The sequence below is a fragment of the Periophthalmus magnuspinnatus genome, chromosome 3 (genome assembly GCF_009829125.3).
Source record: "Periophthalmus magnuspinnatus isolate fPerMag1 chromosome 3, fPerMag1.2.pri, whole genome shotgun sequence".
Lineage (NCBI taxonomy): Eukaryota > Metazoa > Chordata > Actinopteri > Gobiiformes > Gobiidae > Periophthalmus > Periophthalmus magnuspinnatus.
The window spans coordinates 28,223,039-28,244,103 of NC_047128.1; the positions used below are offsets into that span (position 1 = coordinate 28,223,039).

The window sequence follows — 21,065 nt, forward strand, 5'->3', positions numbered from 1 at the left end:
GTGATATTAATGCTTAATGCAAACAGACAGCCATTGAAATCCGATGCTTTCCAAGAGGACGCGACATGATGGAATGAGCCTCTGCGAGCGTGTCATCCATTTCATCCGTCTGCGCTGTTATTCATGGCTCCTTCCAGCGCTGTGTATTTTTCAGTCCCATCTGCCGCATGCTCGTGTCCTCTCCCGCCTGCTCTCAGCCTGCCTGTGGAAAGGTCAGCCATCATTTAGCCAGCGGAGAATGCGTTTGCTGGTGCCACATCCTCATCAGCGTGTCCACAAGAATTTACACAACATCGCTGGAAAATGTCAGGACATACTGAGCGTGGGGATAAAGCCCTCGCGGCGTTATATTTCTCTCCCGACGCTGTAATTTAGACTAATCAGCAACCACCTCTTGTCATACACTAAGAGGTACTTATAATGTCTGTTTGGCTTTCGTAGCACATTTTTCCACTGACAGGGATTTCTGGAGAATCTGAGTCAGAACACGGACCCTCCTCTTCCTGACAGGATCCATGTAGCTTCCTATGTCTCAGCAGGAAGTGCAGAAGTCAGACTGCTCTGTCTTTCAACCCCGCACACACATACACCCACCCACACAACATCGGAGCCTCCATATGCTGTCCCCTTTGCTGCTGTAGTCTAGGAACAATGCGCCTTCATGTTTCCCAGCACACTGTCATTCTCACGTTTCACACATAGAGCATATAGCCAGTTCACGCAGCCTCTCACTCAGCATAAATCATTGGTGCCTCCCTCTCTACAGGGGTCGGTATAGGCTGAGTTCCTCCCTCTTGCCAACTTTCTTCATGTGCCTAATTTCCTGTCAGTTCCACGGAGACGACTCCTCAGCAGAGAAATGTTTTATTCATTGACAAAAACAGAATAGCTCTTGTCAGAGGTTAGAGGCACAACTGTGCATAGCAGAGAGATTATGAGTGTTGAACAGTGAGCCGCAGCCACCTCACCCCAGTGGAATCCAGAGGAGAGGTTGAGCCGCGTGGAGAGAAGGCAGCAGGTGCAGGAATGTGTTCTTAGCTCTGAGCCTGACTGGTCTTGTCAGCGTACCCTTGGCACACTGCGAAATACTGGGGGAGGGGTTCTGACAGAGGATAATGGACATGTGACACTGGGTCCTATTCTCCTTGCGCCAGAACAAACCAAATGCACATAGTTTTTAAAGTCCTTTTAATTTACCAGCTGAGTTTTATGGTATTGGCCACAGAGTTAAAGTGGGAGAAGAATTGCGTGCTTTCGTTTGAGTTGTGTTCACAGCACACATGCAGCAGCCCTCTGTGGCCCTGTCATGGTATTTTAGACCTTTAATGGATGGTTCTGTGTTACAAGGTGTTATTAGTTTGTGTGTGACATGTGTTTTACATTTGCCTATGTGAGTACTTATAATTGCCCACGGCTTAGCTTAAATTGGAAGACCGTGCATACTTGGCTGCACAGTATATCACAATAGTATCACAGTATTGGTGAAAACAATAATAGATATTTCAACCAACCACTAAATATATTTCACTAACATCAACATTCTGGTTTCAAGGTTGTTTTTTGACAGTTGCTTCTAAATTAAGGCGTGTATCCATACCACAGTTTTTAACAGCAATATCGTAATGTTATACAGTATTGTGCAGCCATAGAGCGTACACCAAACTTTTAGCTTGAGATTGCACTCTGCGGTAAGGATCCTGGCTCCTTTGCCTCATGCATTTGTGATTTTCAGTTGGCATTCCTTCTGGGCTGTAGTGAGATGAGCAGCTCACAGGATGATTACAATTCAGAGGCAAACAGCAGATGCAATGAGAGAATGAAATTGAGTTGGACATCAGTGTTCATCAGCTGCCCCGGCTTTCTCACCCTCTGTACATCTCAGCTGTTACAAAAATGTCATTTGATTTTTTTATTTTTTATTTTTTTTTAGACTGCATTTTGACTGTTGACATCAAGTTATTAAAATAATTACAAACAAATCTGTAATATGTAAAAGTAAAGTTTTGATCTTTATCATTGGTGAGCGCTCCCCACACTCGTTTACCCAAGCCACATTTAATGATCCAGGAATTGGGGAGGGCAGTGTTACTCATGCAGCATCATGCCTTTTATTGGTGTGAGTGTTTTTTATGGGATTGCCACTGGCTTCTGACTCCACATAGCTCTGGTTTTCGATGCGATACATAGATTTTCTGAGCAATAGTGTCAACCAACTCCTGAGCCCAATTCCAGTCAGTCCATAATGGCAATTCTGGGACAGTGACAGTGCCTTTTCCAAAACAGAATCCTGCCAAAGCATTCTCATGGCCGTAGTTTCATTAGTGGTGTGTTTTTTCTTGGGACTCGGGCTATAAAAGTCAGTGGTGTGCTGACGGATGCTTGGCAGAGGTTCCCAGGCGACTATTGCTGCTGGAGGAGCCCACGTGGCACGCTGCAGCCACATGTCTGGGGCCCAGCCAACTGTGAGGCATTGTAAAAGTGAGGCACGGTGCCCACAGCTGACATGCAGCGTAAACTCACAAACTATTATTACGCTCCATCATACTGGCAGCCTATCTCAATCCAATTCTCTGTTTTTGTTACTTCGATCTGACAAAATAATGAGGGAACTGTAGAAATATTTAACAAAAACAACCGAATGGTCACGTGAGTTATAAGTAAATGTATATTGTGCTAAGCAAAATATATATTAAAATATACAAATATGAAAAAGTGATACGTCTATTTTTACAGAAACTATTCCCTAGTAGAACTTCATTAGATTAGATTTTCATTTAATTTATACAGGGGAGAGCCCAATGAGAGTACTCACACTCGCCCTGCTAAAATACAGAACAATACAAACAAAAACAAACAAAACGACTAACTACATAGAAAACTAACATTTAAAAGATTAGAAGCATGTGCAGGTGTGATTATAAATGTTACTCATTATAAATATTATTTAAGTGTGTTAGTGGCACCTATGTATCCAGATCCGTATTTTTTAAAAAAATTTTTTTACCATTTTAGTTCTATTGCAGCCAGTTTTTAGAAGTAGACAATCATGAGGTTTTGTATTAAAGTTCCACAAACAAGTGAGAGGTATTCAGGCAGTCTGTCAAGTAGTAGCTTTTATAAATGCATTTTATACAGTGTTTCTCTTCTGACAGATGGTGATGGCCAACATATTTCCAACATATTTATTCATAGAGTGATGGGTTTTACATTCATCGCCTGTTATGAAATGAAGGGCTGATAGCATCCATCTAAAGGTTTCAAAGTAGAGGCTGAAGCTGGTATAACTGCCATTTGAATTGATGAATAAAAAAAAAAATGTAATAGAAGTTACATTATATATGAGGCAGCTAGCAACAGATGTTTGCCTGAATCTCACACAACTAATTTCTTGATCCAATTCCTTAGGTCTTACAAATTTTCGGACACTTTCTCCAGCCAGTTAATATTTCTATCACTCATTAATTGATCATTAAGAGCATTTTTAGGGGCTGAAGGTGCACAATAAATACCAGCAACAGCCATTTTTTTTTATCAAGCTAATTTCCATAGCTAACAGACAGACAGATATTCCAAACATTTAAGCTTTGAGCACGGGGATAGAAGGTCCACTGACTGGTGATCTTTGACATAAATGGCAGCACATTGCCCATCAAGATGAAAAACTTTGTAATTTTCAATATTGATTTCCTAATCACTTATTTTATTTAATACCCAGGTTTCATAAAATGTATCTGGATCTGCTTGATTTGCCCAGACTTTAATGTAATCTAATTTAGATGTGATACTCCCAGTAAGTTCCTTGCCTTGAAGTTTTGCATATCAACTTGGATTATTTGAGTTGAGTTGAGACTCGATTTGACGCCTGGAGGTTTGTTAGTAAAATTGATATCAACCAAGTTACACGACCTCCAATCATTCCTTTCATTTCTACGAGATATTCTGCGTGAAATCTGCACATTAATGTTCGTCATGGGCAAATAGATTATTCCTCTTCCATAATCCACAAAGTCACAGCAATGCCATCCTTTGAGCTAGGCCCAAAGAAAAACATTCCACCACCGCTAAATTTTAGTAGTGTGACGACACTATAACAATATTTGATAATCCAAGGCCATCTTCCATACAGTTATAGTCTGGCTCAGATAGGAAAGTCTACAGAAAGGGTTGAAGGATTTTCTCATTATCGGTCTTAGTCAAGGTTCATGATGCAGCCTGTTTTGTGGGTAATCACTTTTGTTTACAAGAGCTCGTTTTCCACTGCACAATTCCGGGCTCGATTTGCATTCATTGTTCAGGCACTGTTCATTTGTGTGGGACTCACTCATTAAACAAAATGAGAGTGACTTTATGGGACAGCAGCAGAGAGTGAGATAAGGCAGTAAATTAAGAAGTTCATTTGGAGACAAGCAAAATACATGTTGGTGGGCTTTTTAATGTAATTACAGTGAAGTATTTGTTTTTGGTAATGTTTTTATTTTCTATGATCTGACACAGTAGTTAAGTCTTATGAATAGTGACACACCATGCTTTTGTTTTCCTCTGTTTAAAATGGATAGTACAATCTCTATTTGCTGTTTCCACTGTTTACTCCTCAGGGGGCAGTGCAGGGAGCTGTATTGATATAAGCACTTTGCACCTTGTGAATTTTCAAGTGCCCTAATTTTGAACAGAATATTTCCAATCACACATGTTGTAAAAAGATGCCTCGCCCAGCAGCTACACAGTTGTCAAATATTGATTCAAATGGCAACAAGAGATTGCAGTCCAGATTGGGTTACTGTGTGACACATCAGTCAGAAGGATTATGAGATCTGTTTGATAGCAGGCAAAGACAATGCAATCACATAACATGACAACAGAAGAGATGAAATGGAACTCATGTTGCACCACTGATGCAATATTCATGACAGGTTTATTGTCACAGAACAAATGATGGCCACCGTCAACAAGCAATAGATGTGCTAGTTTCACTTTCACTTTGTACACTAAAACAAATAAGCCACAAAGTAAATGTGTGTGTACATATATTTTTAAAACATAATTTTCTATTGAAAGCTTATATGAATTATTTTGTCCTAATACAAAACAACATTGTAAATAATATATAGATTTTATATTTTTTTAAGTATAATTGTATATTGCAAGACAAAAAGTAATTATTCATTATTATTTTTCTTTTAGAAATGTGTATTGATTAGTTTGGTTTGCCTCAGAGTGTGTGAGACAAGTGGATTCAAGTGCATGCTCAGTATTGCAGAGCTGTGTTATGTAAGAGCTTTATATGGGCATGGCCCCACTATTGTAGCAGTGAATTGAGTATCATATTTCTTGGTCTGCTGCACTGCTCTGTCTGCCCTGTCAGACTGAATAAGGTTAGATAAAGTCTTCTTGGTCTGACGATGTTCCAGGAGCTCTCTTCAGGCCCTTTGTCTGATCTAATGGAAGTTGAAGGGACGGACAGTGCACACACCGCACACACACACTGAACACTACTTCACACTGGGTGCATTACAGAGCCAGACTGTGGCCTGAGTGAGTAGATAGTTTAGACAGTGCAGCTCATAATAATGGAATGCACAAGGCTCTTAGAAGTAAGGCTTTGTGCCAGCTCTGCATCAATTAAAGCAAATCTGAAAACAACATTAAAGCATTAACCTTGTATTTTAAATTGGGTTTATGTCGTGTTGTCAATGTTTGTACATCATGTTGTAATGGGATGTTTTGAGTCTGGTGCAGTGCAGAATAAATAAGCATGTATGCCTGTATTATGTTCTAGAAACATAGATAAACACAACTTCAGTGATTATATTTTACATTGTTTCATTCAATTCTAATAAAAAAAAAATTGTAATGGTTACAATGTGGTTAAAAGATCTAAACTAAAAGGTCGGCTGCAGTCTTTGTGGCTCATAGCTTGTAGGCACGGCTCCAGACACTTTGTTAGTGCTAATGCTGCAGTGGTCATATAGTGTTGATTGTCTCTTCGGAGGGTGACAGGGGTTGGATATCGCCTGCTGGTGTAAACTGTGTTAGCAGCTTAGTGTACTAATCCACCCTTACTGTATTTACACTGGCTTGTGTAGCAGGTACTCTTCTGAAGGTCGCAGTTGTACACATAGAGCCGAGGTCACCGCTCTGTAACTATTTACTTTGTTGGAGTCCAAAAGCATGTTTCCCTGGGGATTTGAATGCCTCACAGACTGCCAGTATTGGTAAACAAGTCACAAGGCCACTCCAGCAGAAATGGCCATCGCTGACGAAGGGAACAGATCAATACTAAACATCTCAGCATCCTTTTCTTCCTTTTTAGCCTGAAGACGCCTCTGCTCTTTGACATAATGAATATTTATGCTCCCCCGCTGAACAGCTTACACAATAATTTCTAATTTGCTGCTTCTTCATCCTCATTTTATGCTTCATATGCCTCATAATTACCCTTGATTTTGAGGTTTAGGGAAGTTGCCTGACGCCTTAATTCAGCATTTTAAAAAGCTTTATGCATCCTCTCGGAGTTGAGAATAGCAGTAAAACCAGGGTCATCCACAGTTCACTTTACACAGTTCAGTTTAGTGTCTTAAACAAAAATTGCCTGCGTCTTTTGTTTGCTACACGCTTTGTATGCAAAAAAAAAGTTTGCTAGATCATGCATCTAGCTTCACTAATGAGATTGTTCAAGGAGAGTACTCTTTCTGTTTGTTCCCTGCATGGAAGAGATAGAAGAAAATCTTATGTTGTGCTTCTTATCTTTTAAATAGAAATGTTTGACAATCCTAACATTTTATGGTTTGGAGAAAGTTATATATATATATATATATATATAACATTTAAGCCTTGGAGGTGAAGTTGTTTACCACTCTTTAAACTCTTACTTCTACACCCTCCTGACATCACCCTGTCTTCTGCTCCTTATTTGTGATAAACGGCCCCAACTCTCCATGTCATCCTGTTATTCACTCTATTAGACACTCATGTTGACACCCCTCCAGGGAATTTGCAGAGCTTTGAATTCATAGATGCTCCATAGTGCGAGTTGCTTGAGGGCCAATCTCTATAAATGGGCTATTGACCCCCATTGGGACAGGGGCACGGAGCGGTTATCCATCTTCATGTGTCCCCGCTACGTGAAGACCACACAGACAGATTAGACATCACGCTGCCAGCTTCTCTTCCGCTTTTTTCACCTTCCAGAACCAATCCTTTTGCAGCAGCGTCTCCCCCTACCCAACAGCGCACACTGAACTCTGGATGCACCCATCTGTAATCCGCAGTCAGCCTTATCACAGCCAAAGGAACAATAGTCTCAGAGCCACTCAGAAGCAGAAAATATAGCTTTGGAACCTCTCGCTGTTGAGTAACCGCCAAGTATCCTGTCACTGCTCTACATTAAGTCCTCCTCTTCTCTCAAGGACTTTTGTACATGTTTGACCATCGTCCAAATGAAATATCTACCGCTTCGAAGGGCTAATAGAGTCTGTCACACTGCTCTTTTTGTTTGTGCGATTGCGAGCTGCACCGCGACCTAGCAGCGAGGCTAGTTGTGTGATTCATGTAGGTGGATGGGGGCATTTTCCAGCCCGCTGTCTCAATCCATCTTCTAATAATGGGCTTTCACCTTAGTCCTGACGAGGTGTAATTGCAAAGGCTCCCCGCAGACGATCAATGGTCCTGTCCTCGGTTTGCCCTGCTCTGGATAAGCATTTACATACTGGGGCTGATGCACACTTACTTATTGTCCTTACATCATCCAAGTTAAGTCTAACTGATTGATAACTAGGGATGGCTAATTAGCAGTTTGGTTAATGGCAAGTTTTTTGTTCAAATTAAAACCAAAACACTTGTAAATTATAAGCATAAGTTAACACCACACCAAGTTTTCTAGCGAAGGATGAGTATCTCCTTATGCAAAATCAACTTTTTGGAGTTTTCCACCATGATTTAACATTCTCTTACCAAAAACATGCCTGAAGTAGTTTTATATCATCCATGCATGTTTGAGTACTCAGTCTCTCAGGGGCACTATTCACACCCTCCCACATTTAGCAGTAGCAGCCTGTACTAACAGTTAATACTCAATAGAAGTGTAAAACACCGATCTTTAAAAATAGATAAACTTGTCTATTTTCATGATGACAAGCAAGTTAAATAAAGGTTAGATCTGTGAAAAGGTGACCCCACTTATAGAAACATTTTTTTTCTTGTTCTTTTTTTTTGCAATAAAACATAGCATGTAATGTAAGTTTAATGCCATATTGTGAAGTATAACTCTCAAATGGAGACAAACAGGCAGTGCTTGTCTCCACTTGTAGAAGTTACATATTGTAGTAGTAGTAGTATCGTAGCTATTTTTGTGCCTGCCAACAGTTTTCTTGGATCTGACATTTCAATCATCTCTCACTCTTGAGAAAAGATAAAATGGAACACAAAATGATTTTGGTTTCAAGTTGTGTTTGCTTAACTAAACAAGTTACCACAGAACCTCATTATCTAAAATGGGAAAATAGGGCTTCAGGCGTAATTTGTCTTTATTAGTCTGTGTATTTATTTTTAGAGCCTCTGTCCTCAAATCTCCTCTCTCCTTCACTTCCTGTAGTTCTTTGCTTGATCTGATAAACTTGCATCTTCTGCCTGTCCTTTCGCTCCTCTCGTCCATCGATCAACACTCTTTCAATATGAAGAGAATATCAGAAGACTATCAGAACATTACAAGTCTCAGCACTGGTAATGTAGTTCTTCATAGTGTTTGTAGAAGATGTCGAGTAAGAGGATTGGACACGTAATGACCTCTATAGACACATGAACAGGCCACAAGTGAGAACACATATCAGTAAAGCATACAAACAGGTTGAAAATGAGAAGTGAAGCATAGTGAATGAATGCAGGTCAAAAGAATAAAAAGTAGCTCTTGCATACTAATGGGTTTGCCTCTTTTGTTCTTGAAAGGACTACGAGACGTGCAAATGAAATCGGTGCAAGGCGAGAGCACAAGGCTGACAGGATTGTTTTGTCTTTGCTTATAATAACCATTGTAGCCAAAGTCTGTGGGGAACTGCTGGCAGCTTGATGACTGTCTCAGCTTCTTTCACTGTGCAGACTAATCCTGTCACCCACTTCTGCTGACTGACACACTGCACCTTTGGGTGGCCCTTCCTGGTGTTCAAATCCACTCCTGCAGCGCTCTGGTCCTACAGTCAAGCAAATTAAATCTAATTAAATTCAATCTCCATAAGTAACTCAAAAATCAATATGTGGCAGTGTCACTTCTAAACATGCGTATGATTCAGTGCGTGGAGTAAATAGTGTTTGGTATGCATTTGTGGCATTTCATTTGTGAGGGAAGCTTTTATTATATTGTCAGTTCAGCAGAGAGCTAAAGAGATTGAAACACCAATTCACCTTGTTAACATTTAAAGTGAAACAGCGCGATAAGTGTGTAGCATCAGACTCTAATACCTGAGGTGAATAGTGCAAATCCTCCAAGCCTGCCTATCTACAGTCTATTGTTTTTCACAGGCCGAAAGTCAATTGCATTTAATCCTTTACTCAAGAGACCTTACAATCCTCAGATCCAGGGGCTGTTTTCCACATTGAATTGTCTGGCTCAGTAGTCAAACAGAAGGGCACTTATGGACACAGTGCAGATTTCATTCTCATAAGAAAAGCATTTTTGAGTGTGTTTAAATGTCAGTAAGGATGGACGAGGGTGTGATAGGGTAGCTGGTTGATTACAAGTAGCAGGATGTGGCTGCCAGGTTGGATGTAGTTAATGTTTTGTGATTTAATCCAGAGCTCTGGGTCTGCCCATGCATTGCCCTGATAATATGCCCAGAGGATGCTCCAAGTAAACAGGAGCCCCCATGGCTTTGCTGCATGGATAGACGCTGTCTTTCAAGTCTTTCAAAAAGTTTTTGTCAATATTCAGAGCATTATATTTGGATTTCCTGGCTGTATAATGGATATTTCACTAAATGCCTTAACAAGTCTGTGTAATCACTCCTTCGTCCAGGAGTGGTCCTTGGCAGAGTTTCTGATGACAACCGTTGACCCTTTCTACTAAATGTGCTACTACATCTACTGTACCAAAATTTCAAACTCTATTTTGATACTACAATGATAATAAGAACTCTTTATTTATACAATAGAATGCAATTTTGCCTCAAAATAAAAGAACTTATTAAATATTATGTTCTGATATAGATCAAGATTATTCTAAAACTGTTGAGGAAATTTCCAATGTCCTATTTGTTTTTTTTTTTTCAGTACTAGTTTTTGTATTAGTGTTTTGCTGTTTTTGACAACCCTAATCTTAAATGTTCTGTTTTGAATCACACCAAAATTTCCAGAATCGGGAATAAATTAGGAACAAGTGAAGGAGAGGAAGTGCGGCATCTGGACAGGAAGCTGAACATCCGCTGTTGGGCGGAGGTTGTACATCAAGGCTAGGTGTGGCCTCTGACCTTTCACCCTAAACAAATCTCGGCGGTCATTAATCGAAGATGGGCTGCATGCGTGTAAACATCAGCCCACTGCCATGCCAGTTTTGCTGTAATTTGCCTGGACACATTTGCCTCCGCCCACTTTACTGAGCATGCCTCAACATGACCCCAGTCAGAATACACAGAAGACTACATCAAACAAATGAATGAGGAGCTGGCATTGGCTTGGAGAAATTATCAGATTACTCTAACTTTCTTCTCATTTATCTTTTTGACACAAGTTTGGCAGAATTCTGTTATGTCTTTTATGCCCAAGGTCTAGTACACATTATTATATTTATCTAAAAACCTGGTAAATCTGTGTGAAAATGAATGTTTGCCTTTTGCAGGATCATCCATAGATTCTGTGATAGGCAGTGGTCTCACCTCACTCCACCTCTCCAACAGCCACCTCAGCCTACGTGAGCTCTACTTCGTCCTATGCATTGCTCATTTCTTCCGCAAGAGCTCCCCTGGGCACAGAAGCAATTATGCAGTAGCGTGGCATAATATTTCATTCTCTTCCCTTCGCATTACTCCACGGCCGTGCTGGCCTCTAACAGCTTCATGCGGCCCAGGAGGAAAGGTGAAGGCTGTTAACAACTTGATACAAGCGGAGGAAGATTGAGGAAGAGGAGAAGAGGCAGGAGGCTGGTCTAGAGGAGTTCTCAAGGGCGTGATGCTTCATTTAAAGTCCGGGCCTTGCATACTTACAGGCAAAAAAAAGACGAGACGGTACTTCTAGTTTGTGTTGGAATGAATATATGATAAAATGATCTTCCGCCTCATAGAATCAATGCCCAATATGCAGGAATTAAATGTGAGACTTATGGCCTTATACATTTCAGACAGTTCGGTGTTTTTACTGTTTGCCCTGTGTTCTATTTTAGCCGTGTACATGATACACAGGGGAATGGTGAACAAAGTAGGGTATTCTTGTACCCAACTCAGGAAGGTTAAATGCTGTATGCCTTTGCAGGTGTTTAACCATCTGTTTTCAGGCTTCTTTTTCGGACACTCTACTCCCATTTGGGCTGGGCAATATGGCAAATGTGTAAATCATTTTTTTTCCTCATATTGATTGATGTGATTGATTTTTCACTTTAATTACATTTTTATTCTCAAAAACAAAATAAAATGGCTTTTCAGTGTTTATTTCATGAACATAAATGATACAGAATCATTCAGTGGCATTTAACACCAAAAATAGCCAAATGAGTTTGTTCAAACTCTGCCCCAAACCACATGCTTTTACTGACAGAAGATTGATTGTAGAACTCTCGATTAAAAAAACCCCAAGCATTATTGACAATTAAAGTCAATTGCACAGCTCTCATTGCTACTCAGTGTGACTAATCTTAATCCAGTGAATGTATTTCTTCGCCAATCCAAACCCACCTTTTCATTTCCTGTTTGCAGAGATTCGATCTGGAGGGCGAGCGCCTAAAGATGGCCCTGTGAGGCAGCTCCCCCTGTACGACACGCCCTACGAGCCAGCGGAGAACGGGGGCGATTCTGACCCGGAGCGGTTACTCTGCCCCCGCGAGAGCCGTCTGCCCCAGGACGATGAGCGGCCGCCTGAGGAGTATGACCAGCCCTGGGAGTGGAAGAAGGAGAGGATTTCCAAAGCCTTTGCCGGTATGTTCTACAATTTAGGGGGGGGGTTCTGTTAAGTAGTTCATAATTTTTATTCCTGGAGGTTTACATATGTTTTTAGTATAATGAATAATTTACAGCTTTGGGCCAATAATATTATACCATGTGTGTTTGCAAATCTGTAAAACATAAAACAATGTAAGCTTGACAGTCTATTACCAGAACTGCTTCAATCTGCCATGTACTGTTATGTATTGCCTGGTGGTGTCTCTACCTGAGTCTGTCTGCAAATCTCCTAATGTAATCGGGTCTACTTTGGGGATGTGTGCCTCTCAGACAGGGCTGCTATGTTGATTTCTGGCTTTAACACAATTAAACCTGATATCTTCTCTCTCCTCCCTAACTAACTCCGACCGTGTTTTTCCAGCTTTCGTAAATGCGATTATGGTGTCTGGCAGGTTTGAGGGTTCTGTGGCTGCTGCTTACACTACTATTGCTTTCTTTTTCCTCCTTGGTTCAAACACTGGCTACATTCTTTTGCAGGTGCCCAGTCTGTACTGATCCAGCTGCTTTTGGGGTGCATGCTTGGTTTTTCACAGGCGCATGGTGCTGTATATTCCTTAGACATGCAGCCATAACAACAAACAGGGCTGTTCCCAAATCCTTTTGGTGCAAATCAGTGCAAAAACTTCCCACTGAAGAAGTTGATTAGTCTATTCTACATTGGCCCTTTATCTTTATATATACTTTGTTCTTTTTTATTCTTGAACAGCTCTGCTTTGTTATGACTGCATTAGCTACGAGGGCTCAGTAAGTGGCACTGGATCAGGTCCCAACAGAAGAACGGACTGCACCTCTAAAGCCATCACAGGTACCACTGCAGTGGGTGGGAACCAACCCTCCTCTGTCTGATACTTTACTCCACTCTTAAACTGCCATTTGGACTGTTTCCACTTCCCCTTCTTTAGTACTTTGATGAAGACTCAAATGCAGTGTTGTCCTTCCTTTATTTCTTCTGTAAAATGGTAATTTACATAACATGAATCTGTAAGTGTCTTATTGGTATGCTCTGCCACACAGCTTAAATAGACAAGTGCGACTTTCTTGGTTAGAAATTACAGTGTCTTATAATCAACTCCCAAAACGTCTACTGAAAGAAGACCAAATAATCAGGATTCAGTCTCGCAAAGCCAGCAAAGTGTATTCTCTGCCCTGAGTGAGCTGCATACCAATCGACTAACAAGAAATGTATTTTAAATCCAAGGCCCGTCTTTAAACCCTTAAGTAAATCTTATTACAATTTAGAGTTACCAGTACTTGTCAATGAATGTTTGCACACATTTTTTCAAGTTTGGTAACCATGATGCAGAACTTATCTTGCTTTCCATATGGGCATATTTAACTTATAACATTGCTTATATTCCACGTCATATTGAGGAAAATTCTGTGGCATCATTTACTTATTTTACCAGCATTTTTATTAGCCTGTCCTTTCCTCATTATTTCGCACAACGCCACTTCTTTGTGTGGAGAAGTTCTCATCAAGTCCCACTATTTAATACAGGGATGTAGTGCGTTCCTAATCACTTAATCACTCTACCTCATTATCTTTTTGTCAAGCAGCTCTCAGAAGTTTGTTTAGAGGTTTATTTGCTAACACAACCTTTTTTCACACTTTACAGACATCAGTCACTCTTTTGATTGGTGATTACATTTCCTGTGTAAACCAAAGTGCTGCCTGAAAATTGGAATAATATTTGTCACAAAAGGTGTCCAATAAATGCTTTGATTTCTTGCTTTTGTCTGAGACTAACATTCCCTGTTCTACTCGCAATGTTTGCCATATTTTCCAGCAGGTTTAGATTATAACGAGGGACAGTTGAAGTTAATTCCAGTGATGAACTTTTCTTAGAGCCTGGTTCAGTCCTCAAAACCACAGCTTTTGTGTGGTAATGGTTTGCATTGTCTATTGTAAGTGGTCAAAGGAAGGAAAGAGTGATACTGAGGAGAGAGTGATGCACATGAGCAGTGAATGTGGTAAAGGGTGTGTGTGTGGTCTATAAGATAACAGTTATTTTAGCATTGGATTAGTCAGATATTATTTAGGCCTATATTATAATTAGAGTTTCAGTTTAAGGTATACATATGCTAACTGAATATATAAATATCTTTTAAAAGTGTATTTTTGATACAAATCACTGTGTGTGTTCTTTTTTGCCTTTTATAAAAATGCCAGAGCTTTTGTGATAAAACCTATGTTGGCATGTGCTTTAGAGTCTGTATATACATGACTTAATTACATTATTATGATTAAAATGGTCAATAATTGTTTTGTAGCTTAATCATAACTATTCCAATGCAGCCCTACTTCATACGCTCTTCAGACACATCAATTTGAAACCCCACGCCTCTCTGCCACTTGTAGAGTTTAGTTCCTCTCCTAAATCCCTAAAACCTAAATTCTTTGGTATCACATGTCCCACACAGGCAGCAGTTGAGAGTTGTTTGAAGGTGATGAAATTTTAAACTAGCATACAAAGGTCAGGGAGTAGCTGTAAGTCAGCGCAGAAGACATCTGCAAATGTTTGCTCTGGAGCTGTGTAATCTAAGAGGCTCTCTGGCTGTACGTCTGCTATATTTTGTTCATACTGACCTATAAGAAATTGGTTTGTAACACAGCCTCTAACTGGAAAACTGTATGCGTGTTTTCAGCTTGTACTTTGTTGGCTTTAAATAGCTAAATGTGGATTTGCTGTCTAACTATACACATGGCAATTTATTTGTAGCCAGAGAGTGCATGCAAACAACGTATTAGGTGCTTATGAAAATGGATGCTTGAGCTTTGTAATGTGTGGACTACATGTGGCTAGCCTATGTGAATTAAATAGCTGCTTTACTATTAGTGGTTGCATGTTCACTATTATTATTCACCGGTGGGCTATCTCCTGACACCTATGCAGTGAAATGTAAATGCCCTTCCTTGTTAGGCTGCTGGGGAGCTGTGTACTTGTGCTTTGGTTAATCAGTCATCCTTCATGCCTCCAGCCATGTCTACCCACCACAGCGTTACAGCTACTGATGGTTGATTGATGACTTTGGAGGAAAAGAGTGAGGAAGATATATTAGGATTGGGTCAACTCGAGACTCAAACATGCACATGGGGGAAAGTTGAGATTGTCAGGTCTGACTTTATGGCACACGGTATCAATCCCATCGGGAGAGTGAGACTGGTCGCAGCAGGAGGAGATAAGGAGCACTGTTATTTAATCTCCGTGTCCTCGGATACATGCAAGTTTTTTATTTGCCCCTTGGCCACCAATATCCCATGTATTACACACACTTTACAATACTTTTTTATACTAAGGAGAAGGGTTTTAACTTGTTACTGATTTCAATACCACAAGACAGTTTGGGGTCCTTTTATGTTATTGTTTTCCCCCATGTTAAATACCTGTTCAAATTAGTATCAAGTTTTGATAATTTTAATATAAATAGTATCTGTAGTAGTATTTTTTTTTCGATTTTGACGAGATTTTATTTTATTTTTTTTACATTTTGACTTTTTTTTTTTACTTTTTTTTTTTACTTTTTTTTTTACATTTTACATATGAGATTTTTTTGAGATTTTGATAAACTTAACTTATTCAGTGAAGTATATATTGTGTATTTAGGTTAGGTTTGGAAAATTATGTAACACTTGGAAGTTGACATAGGATACTATACAGAAAAAACAAAAAAACACAACCTTGAAGCATATTCAAATCTTTTAAATGTCACTTTTCGGCACTATTTTTTCCTAGCTTCACCAGTATTTCTAAGCAGCTGTTTAGCAATCGCCTTGGTTGGGCATCGTCACTGCTCCTCGGGGCTCCTCTGCCGCACACAGCTGATAACCTTCTGACAGTGCTCTTTCATGACACCCAAATGTGCCCTGCCGCCTTCACTGAGCTGTGCCATGTGCCTTATCTCCACTCGCACACGCTGATCCCACACAACAGCCCTCCCAGGCTCCAAACCCACGTCAAACCCACGCCAAACCCACACCCCTAAGGAACCCACCGCTGGCCGCCCGTCACTAACCCTTTCTTTTGTCATTGAGAGCTTAGCTGTCATCTCATCTGCATGCTCTATTTTCCAGGCTTGAAGATGGCTGAAGCGTATAATGTGACAGCTAAGAAATGCATGGAGTTATGAAATGTCATTTAGCGTCTATGGACTGTTGCATAATTCTTCACTCGTTTGCAGTTTCCCCAAAAGCTAAAAGAGTCCTGTCTAAAGTCCTGTCTAAAGTAATTAATTTGAGTCCTAAGCACATTTCCCATTGGGTATTTTAAAGTTGAAGTCAATTGAAGAAAGCTTATGTGTGTTCAACGTCTGCCCATAATGTGTGATACAAACATCACAGTCTCAAAGCTGCTTCTGAATATGCATGCAATTAGCTTACCAAATTAAGCAGAACTAAATTAAATGGTCGCTGGTGGAAACTGGCGTAGCATGTGATTTATGGCAGGGCTGTGTTTACCGTGAAGAAATGGCATGAGCTAATGAAAAGCCTGGGTAAACAAATACCTGGCCTTAATAATAAATCTGTGTCTAGAAGCACAAAGACGAGACAAGCCCAAGTTAATGCACGGCCAGTTATCTTTTGTTTAAGCGGGCACTGCCAACATGACTGTGAAACAAGTCATTAATCCTCAACTTTCTGTGCTCCCCATCAGGTGTAAAGAAGTTATTGAGTTACAATGTTACTATATTTTTTCAAAAACACTTTTGATAGTGAACCCATAATGAACACTGTACTGCATCAAGGGACCGTCTTAAGTATATTAAAATTACATGTAATAATTATTTCATCTCGTCTTTTGGGTGATGTGTGTCAGTTAATTCATGTCAAGTTTCCATCACTTGTCAATGGGATGTATTATGTAACCAGAGTTCGGAGTTGATCTGCCTTTATTTCCAAAATGTATATAAATGAATATATTGTATATTGTGCATATATTGTAATGTTATGTAGTTGTCTATTTGCTGTAGTTACCTGCAGTGTAAAAGTATCTTTGAGCCACTCCAAACCTGTTGAGTACAGAGAGGTGAACATGCCTCCCAAAGAGCTGATAATCAGTTGTGATCTGAATGAGGTTACAGCAGCTGCAGCAGCTGTTTACCACTACGTCTCCGCTCTGCAACTCTCACAGGGCACTGCGATAAGCTTCAATATATCTACAACTGACTGGAACTCACTGATAAGCTTTTGGGTTGTTGTTGTGTAAATCAGTTTTGAGCAGGTGGGAGTAGCTAGAGTTTTTCAGTAATTAGAATTTGTCATAGAGGTAAACTATACTGCAATGTTGACATCAGATGACTTATGTGGTTGTGCCTCAGCAAGTTCTTGAGCAAGACATTTAAACCTTGCCTCCAGTGTCTGTGCATTGATGTATGAGTGAGTGACTGGTTCCTTCATGTATAAGCACTTTAAAAAGCCCTGTAGAGGTAGAAAAGCACTGTGTAAGTTGAGAGCATTTTGTATCATCTCTTTTTAGGGAGGGCAACGTGGCCTTAATTTGTCAATCATGGAAATTTGCAATGATATAGTGGATTCTTAAAATCTGCTTAAATAATAAAAAATAAATAAATTTAAAAATTGTTGATTGTATCGGGGCTACTTATGTTATAAGTAACCCAATGTTATAGAAGTTATGTTTAAATTTCTCATAAAACATCCCACTTTTCAGTGGCTGTAATATAATTTTTTCCATACTTAAAGCTATTATTCAGTGGTGCAGCCACACAGATCAGAGCCACACTTACCGTAATCCCCTCCATGTCCACAAAGCGAGGCTGCAGAGTGCATGTCATTTACCACTCCAAAACAATTACACACTGATCTGCAACATGAAATTAGCATTAGGCTTTTCATCTCCGAGGAAGAGAGGCCAATACTTTACAGTTTACACTGAAGAAGAGGAAGCTGCATCATATTAACCCTACAATCGAAAGAACTTGTCAGACTTTTTTATACTAAAAACCCTTGTCTATACTTTCATGTCCTTATACAATATTGCAGCATAACTTGATTTGACTTTGTAAGGACTATCCTGATCTGCTAGACTTGAATAGATAGTAAAAATAACAATGCAATCTTACAGCTAAGACTTTCTTTTATTTCACCTTTGTGTCAGAAGAGAAAAGGACATTGCTATTTACAGTTCATTCAGCCTGTCCTTGGCTCTAACCATTCATTCCTTTGTGGCTTACAGAAGTGCTTGTTGTACTCTGGTTATACCCGACTTGGGCTGAGACATTTATTATTTACAGGACAAAGCCCAGGGAGTGTCTTGTTGATTATTTTTATATATTCTGCATTTCCATTCATCTTCATCATATGGTTCCTCACTGCACAGCGTCTGCACTGCTAAGACAAGTGCTTGTCATTGGTTTGCATTTTATGGTCACAAGTTCTTAAATTGAACATCTGTTCCTTCTTTAGTCTTTTATACAGTTCACCTCAGGCCTGCTGCATATCTAGTTCTGGAGAGATATTCTTTTGCAAAGGGTTGTGGTTTTATAAATGCAGTAATTCGTCACTATACATCCAAGTCGCTCCACTTAAGATGACCTTGTCCTTTTTGGCAGGACATGGATTAAAGGCATTAATTAAACCACTACTCTCTAACTTTACTTCTGTCTCACTCCTTTTTGGTCCACAGCTGCTGATTCTTGGATAACAAAATAAACTTGTTTGTTGAAGTGAATTCTTATCTGTTGGTCACTTATCTGTTGTTCACTTATCTGCGCTCTTTTCTTCATTTCTTCTCCCATCACGTGTTACTTTCACGTTTGTGAATCCCAACTTTTGGTTTTGGTTCTTTCCGTTTCTTCCTCTTCTTTCATCATGCATCCATCTGGTGGCCTCGGCGGCTCTTGCAGTAGAGATTAAAGTGATCAAGGACCTCCCGTGGCCCCCTCCTGTGGGGCAGCTCAACACCAGCCCTCCTCCCACACTAGAGGAGGAGCTGGACTCTCCGTCTCAGCCAGCGCAGGCCTCCCCAGGACAGGCAGCGTGTGACCAGCACCACCATGGTGGGTGTTGGTGTTCACATTGTCACTTTGTTTCCCTGCTGTCCTCCATCTTGTCTGTCCCATCACTCTGTCTTCTGCCTGCTCACTTATACCATCAAGAGATGTTATTTTAAAGATTACAGCGCACATACACACGTGTTGTAGCTCACTTTTACTACCTAGCATTACTGCACATTCAATCCTTTCTAAAGCTCTTTAACTTCAGAAATAAACTAGATGATTACTGCAGATTTCCATCTGGATCGCATGTGGATGAAAAGCACTACCTCCTGCATAGGTCTTGAGAGCTGCCTCATTAGTTAGGCTGATCCCAAACTGTTTTCTGTATGCATAATTACCACAACCTGACCCCTATTTCCTCTTGTCAACATACTCATCACCATCCCAGATGTCGCTCTGGCCTGCCAACTTTACAAGCTCTTTCTGTCAGTTGAAAAATGAAAGTCATTTGAGCTTATGGCACTTCTTGTCATTTCTCCTCATGTTCAGGAGTGTTTATTCAACATGGCCAAAGTGATTCACCCACTTTCAACAGGGTTATTAGTTGCATTAATTTTTTTTTTCTTTTGGAGTCCTTCTACAAGCTCTGACTATGTAAGTGTAGTAATTACCAGGGGAAAAGCAGGACACGTAGCAGAACTAATACCAGGAATGGGATTTCCCCCGGAGTGGGCGGACAGAGCCGGGCCATGTAAGAGGACACCAGTGTGTGCAGAAGTTGATTTATGCCCATAAATCCTTGGGAAAGTTTGTGTTCTCCGGTGATGGCAGTGGCTTTAGGATTGGCGTTCAGCTGTAAAGTGATCCCCTCCTGTCTGAGCCAGTTTGGGCCCACTCCACGTCTCTGGGGTCAAAGTTCACTGTGGGAGACACAGGGGGACTTATGACCTCTGTGACCTGTGTGCATACAGTTACAATGCTCTCCTCTGGTGACCTTAGCACCAGGCAGACTTCAGTCACAAGCCCAAACACCACACACACTGTGAGATGAAAGATAAGGGGTCTACCCTCACAACGACCCAACAACTCCACATCTGCCAAGTTCAATCCATCAGATGGTCAGTTTGTCTTGACAGGTCATACAGATTAGAGCATAATAGTTTGATATGTGAGGGAGTCGAATTCCTTTTTACCTTTTGGGTCCATAGGTCAAGTCTGCATTTTTACTGTGACACATGCCTCGTCATTAGAAAGAGAAAACAGTCCCAGGTAGATCACCTCATTCTCTAGACATATAATGATTAGTAAATTAGAACCAGTTAGTCAGTTTAATTAAACACATTAATGCTTGAGCGTGATCCAAGGAAACTGCGCTACTTAATTATTCATTCTTAGGAACTGTTTTGCTTTTTTTCTGTACATTTGTAAATGCTTTCTGTTTGAACATATTCAAATTTAAATTATCAAAAGCACTTTTTAGTTGATTGCATTTACATTGCTGGATATCTATTTGCATTTTGTTTGCATGACACGCACACAAATAGCGCCTAGTATCCTCTTCAGCAATATAATCTGCTTCCTGTCACTTAAGTCTACTTGCCCAACCTGCTTTGTGCTTTTATTTTTCTTACTTGCTCTCAAGGAAGCCATTTTCATGTGTATGAGGGCAGGGCCATTAGCCATCAGTCTCCATCTGACTGACAGTTCAATCTGATACACACATTCCATTTGCTGTGCTTTACAAGCAGTGCCACTGATAAGACACACCGCTGACCTGCACATTTACACATTTGTGTGTACATAATATGGATGCGTTTGGTTGGATCTGCATTACTGGATATCTCACATTGCCTTTGAGACTCGCGCTGCCTTCCATCTGTTTTACCCATCTACATATTTACATTAATGTTTTGCCAGGTAACAGTAATAGTGTTTGCATGATCTATTAGCACAAATGCTGCATAATACTCTGGTAGG

At 40.3% G+C, this 21,065-nt stretch overlaps 1 protein-coding gene across 3 annotated transcripts in view; it reads left to right on the forward strand.

The window, feature by feature from the left end:
* zgc:158464 (uncharacterized protein LOC791139 homolog) overlaps window positions 1–21,065 on the forward strand; it is a 58,884-nt gene that overhangs the window by 29,188 nt on the left and 8,631 nt on the right. Inside the window, exons 3-4 of one of the 3 annotated variants that reach the window (XM_033983400.2) lie at window positions 11,892–12,110; window positions 12,841–12,939. In XM_033983400.2, the coding sequence (XP_033839291.1) occupies window positions 11,892–12,110; window positions 12,841–12,939 (318 nt within the window). Of the gene's footprint in view, window positions 1–11,891; window positions 12,111–12,840; window positions 12,940–18,995; window positions 19,149–21,065 lie in introns of all 3 variants that reach the window. The other 2 variants (XM_033983384.2, XM_033983408.2) reach the window with 2 other exon arrangements.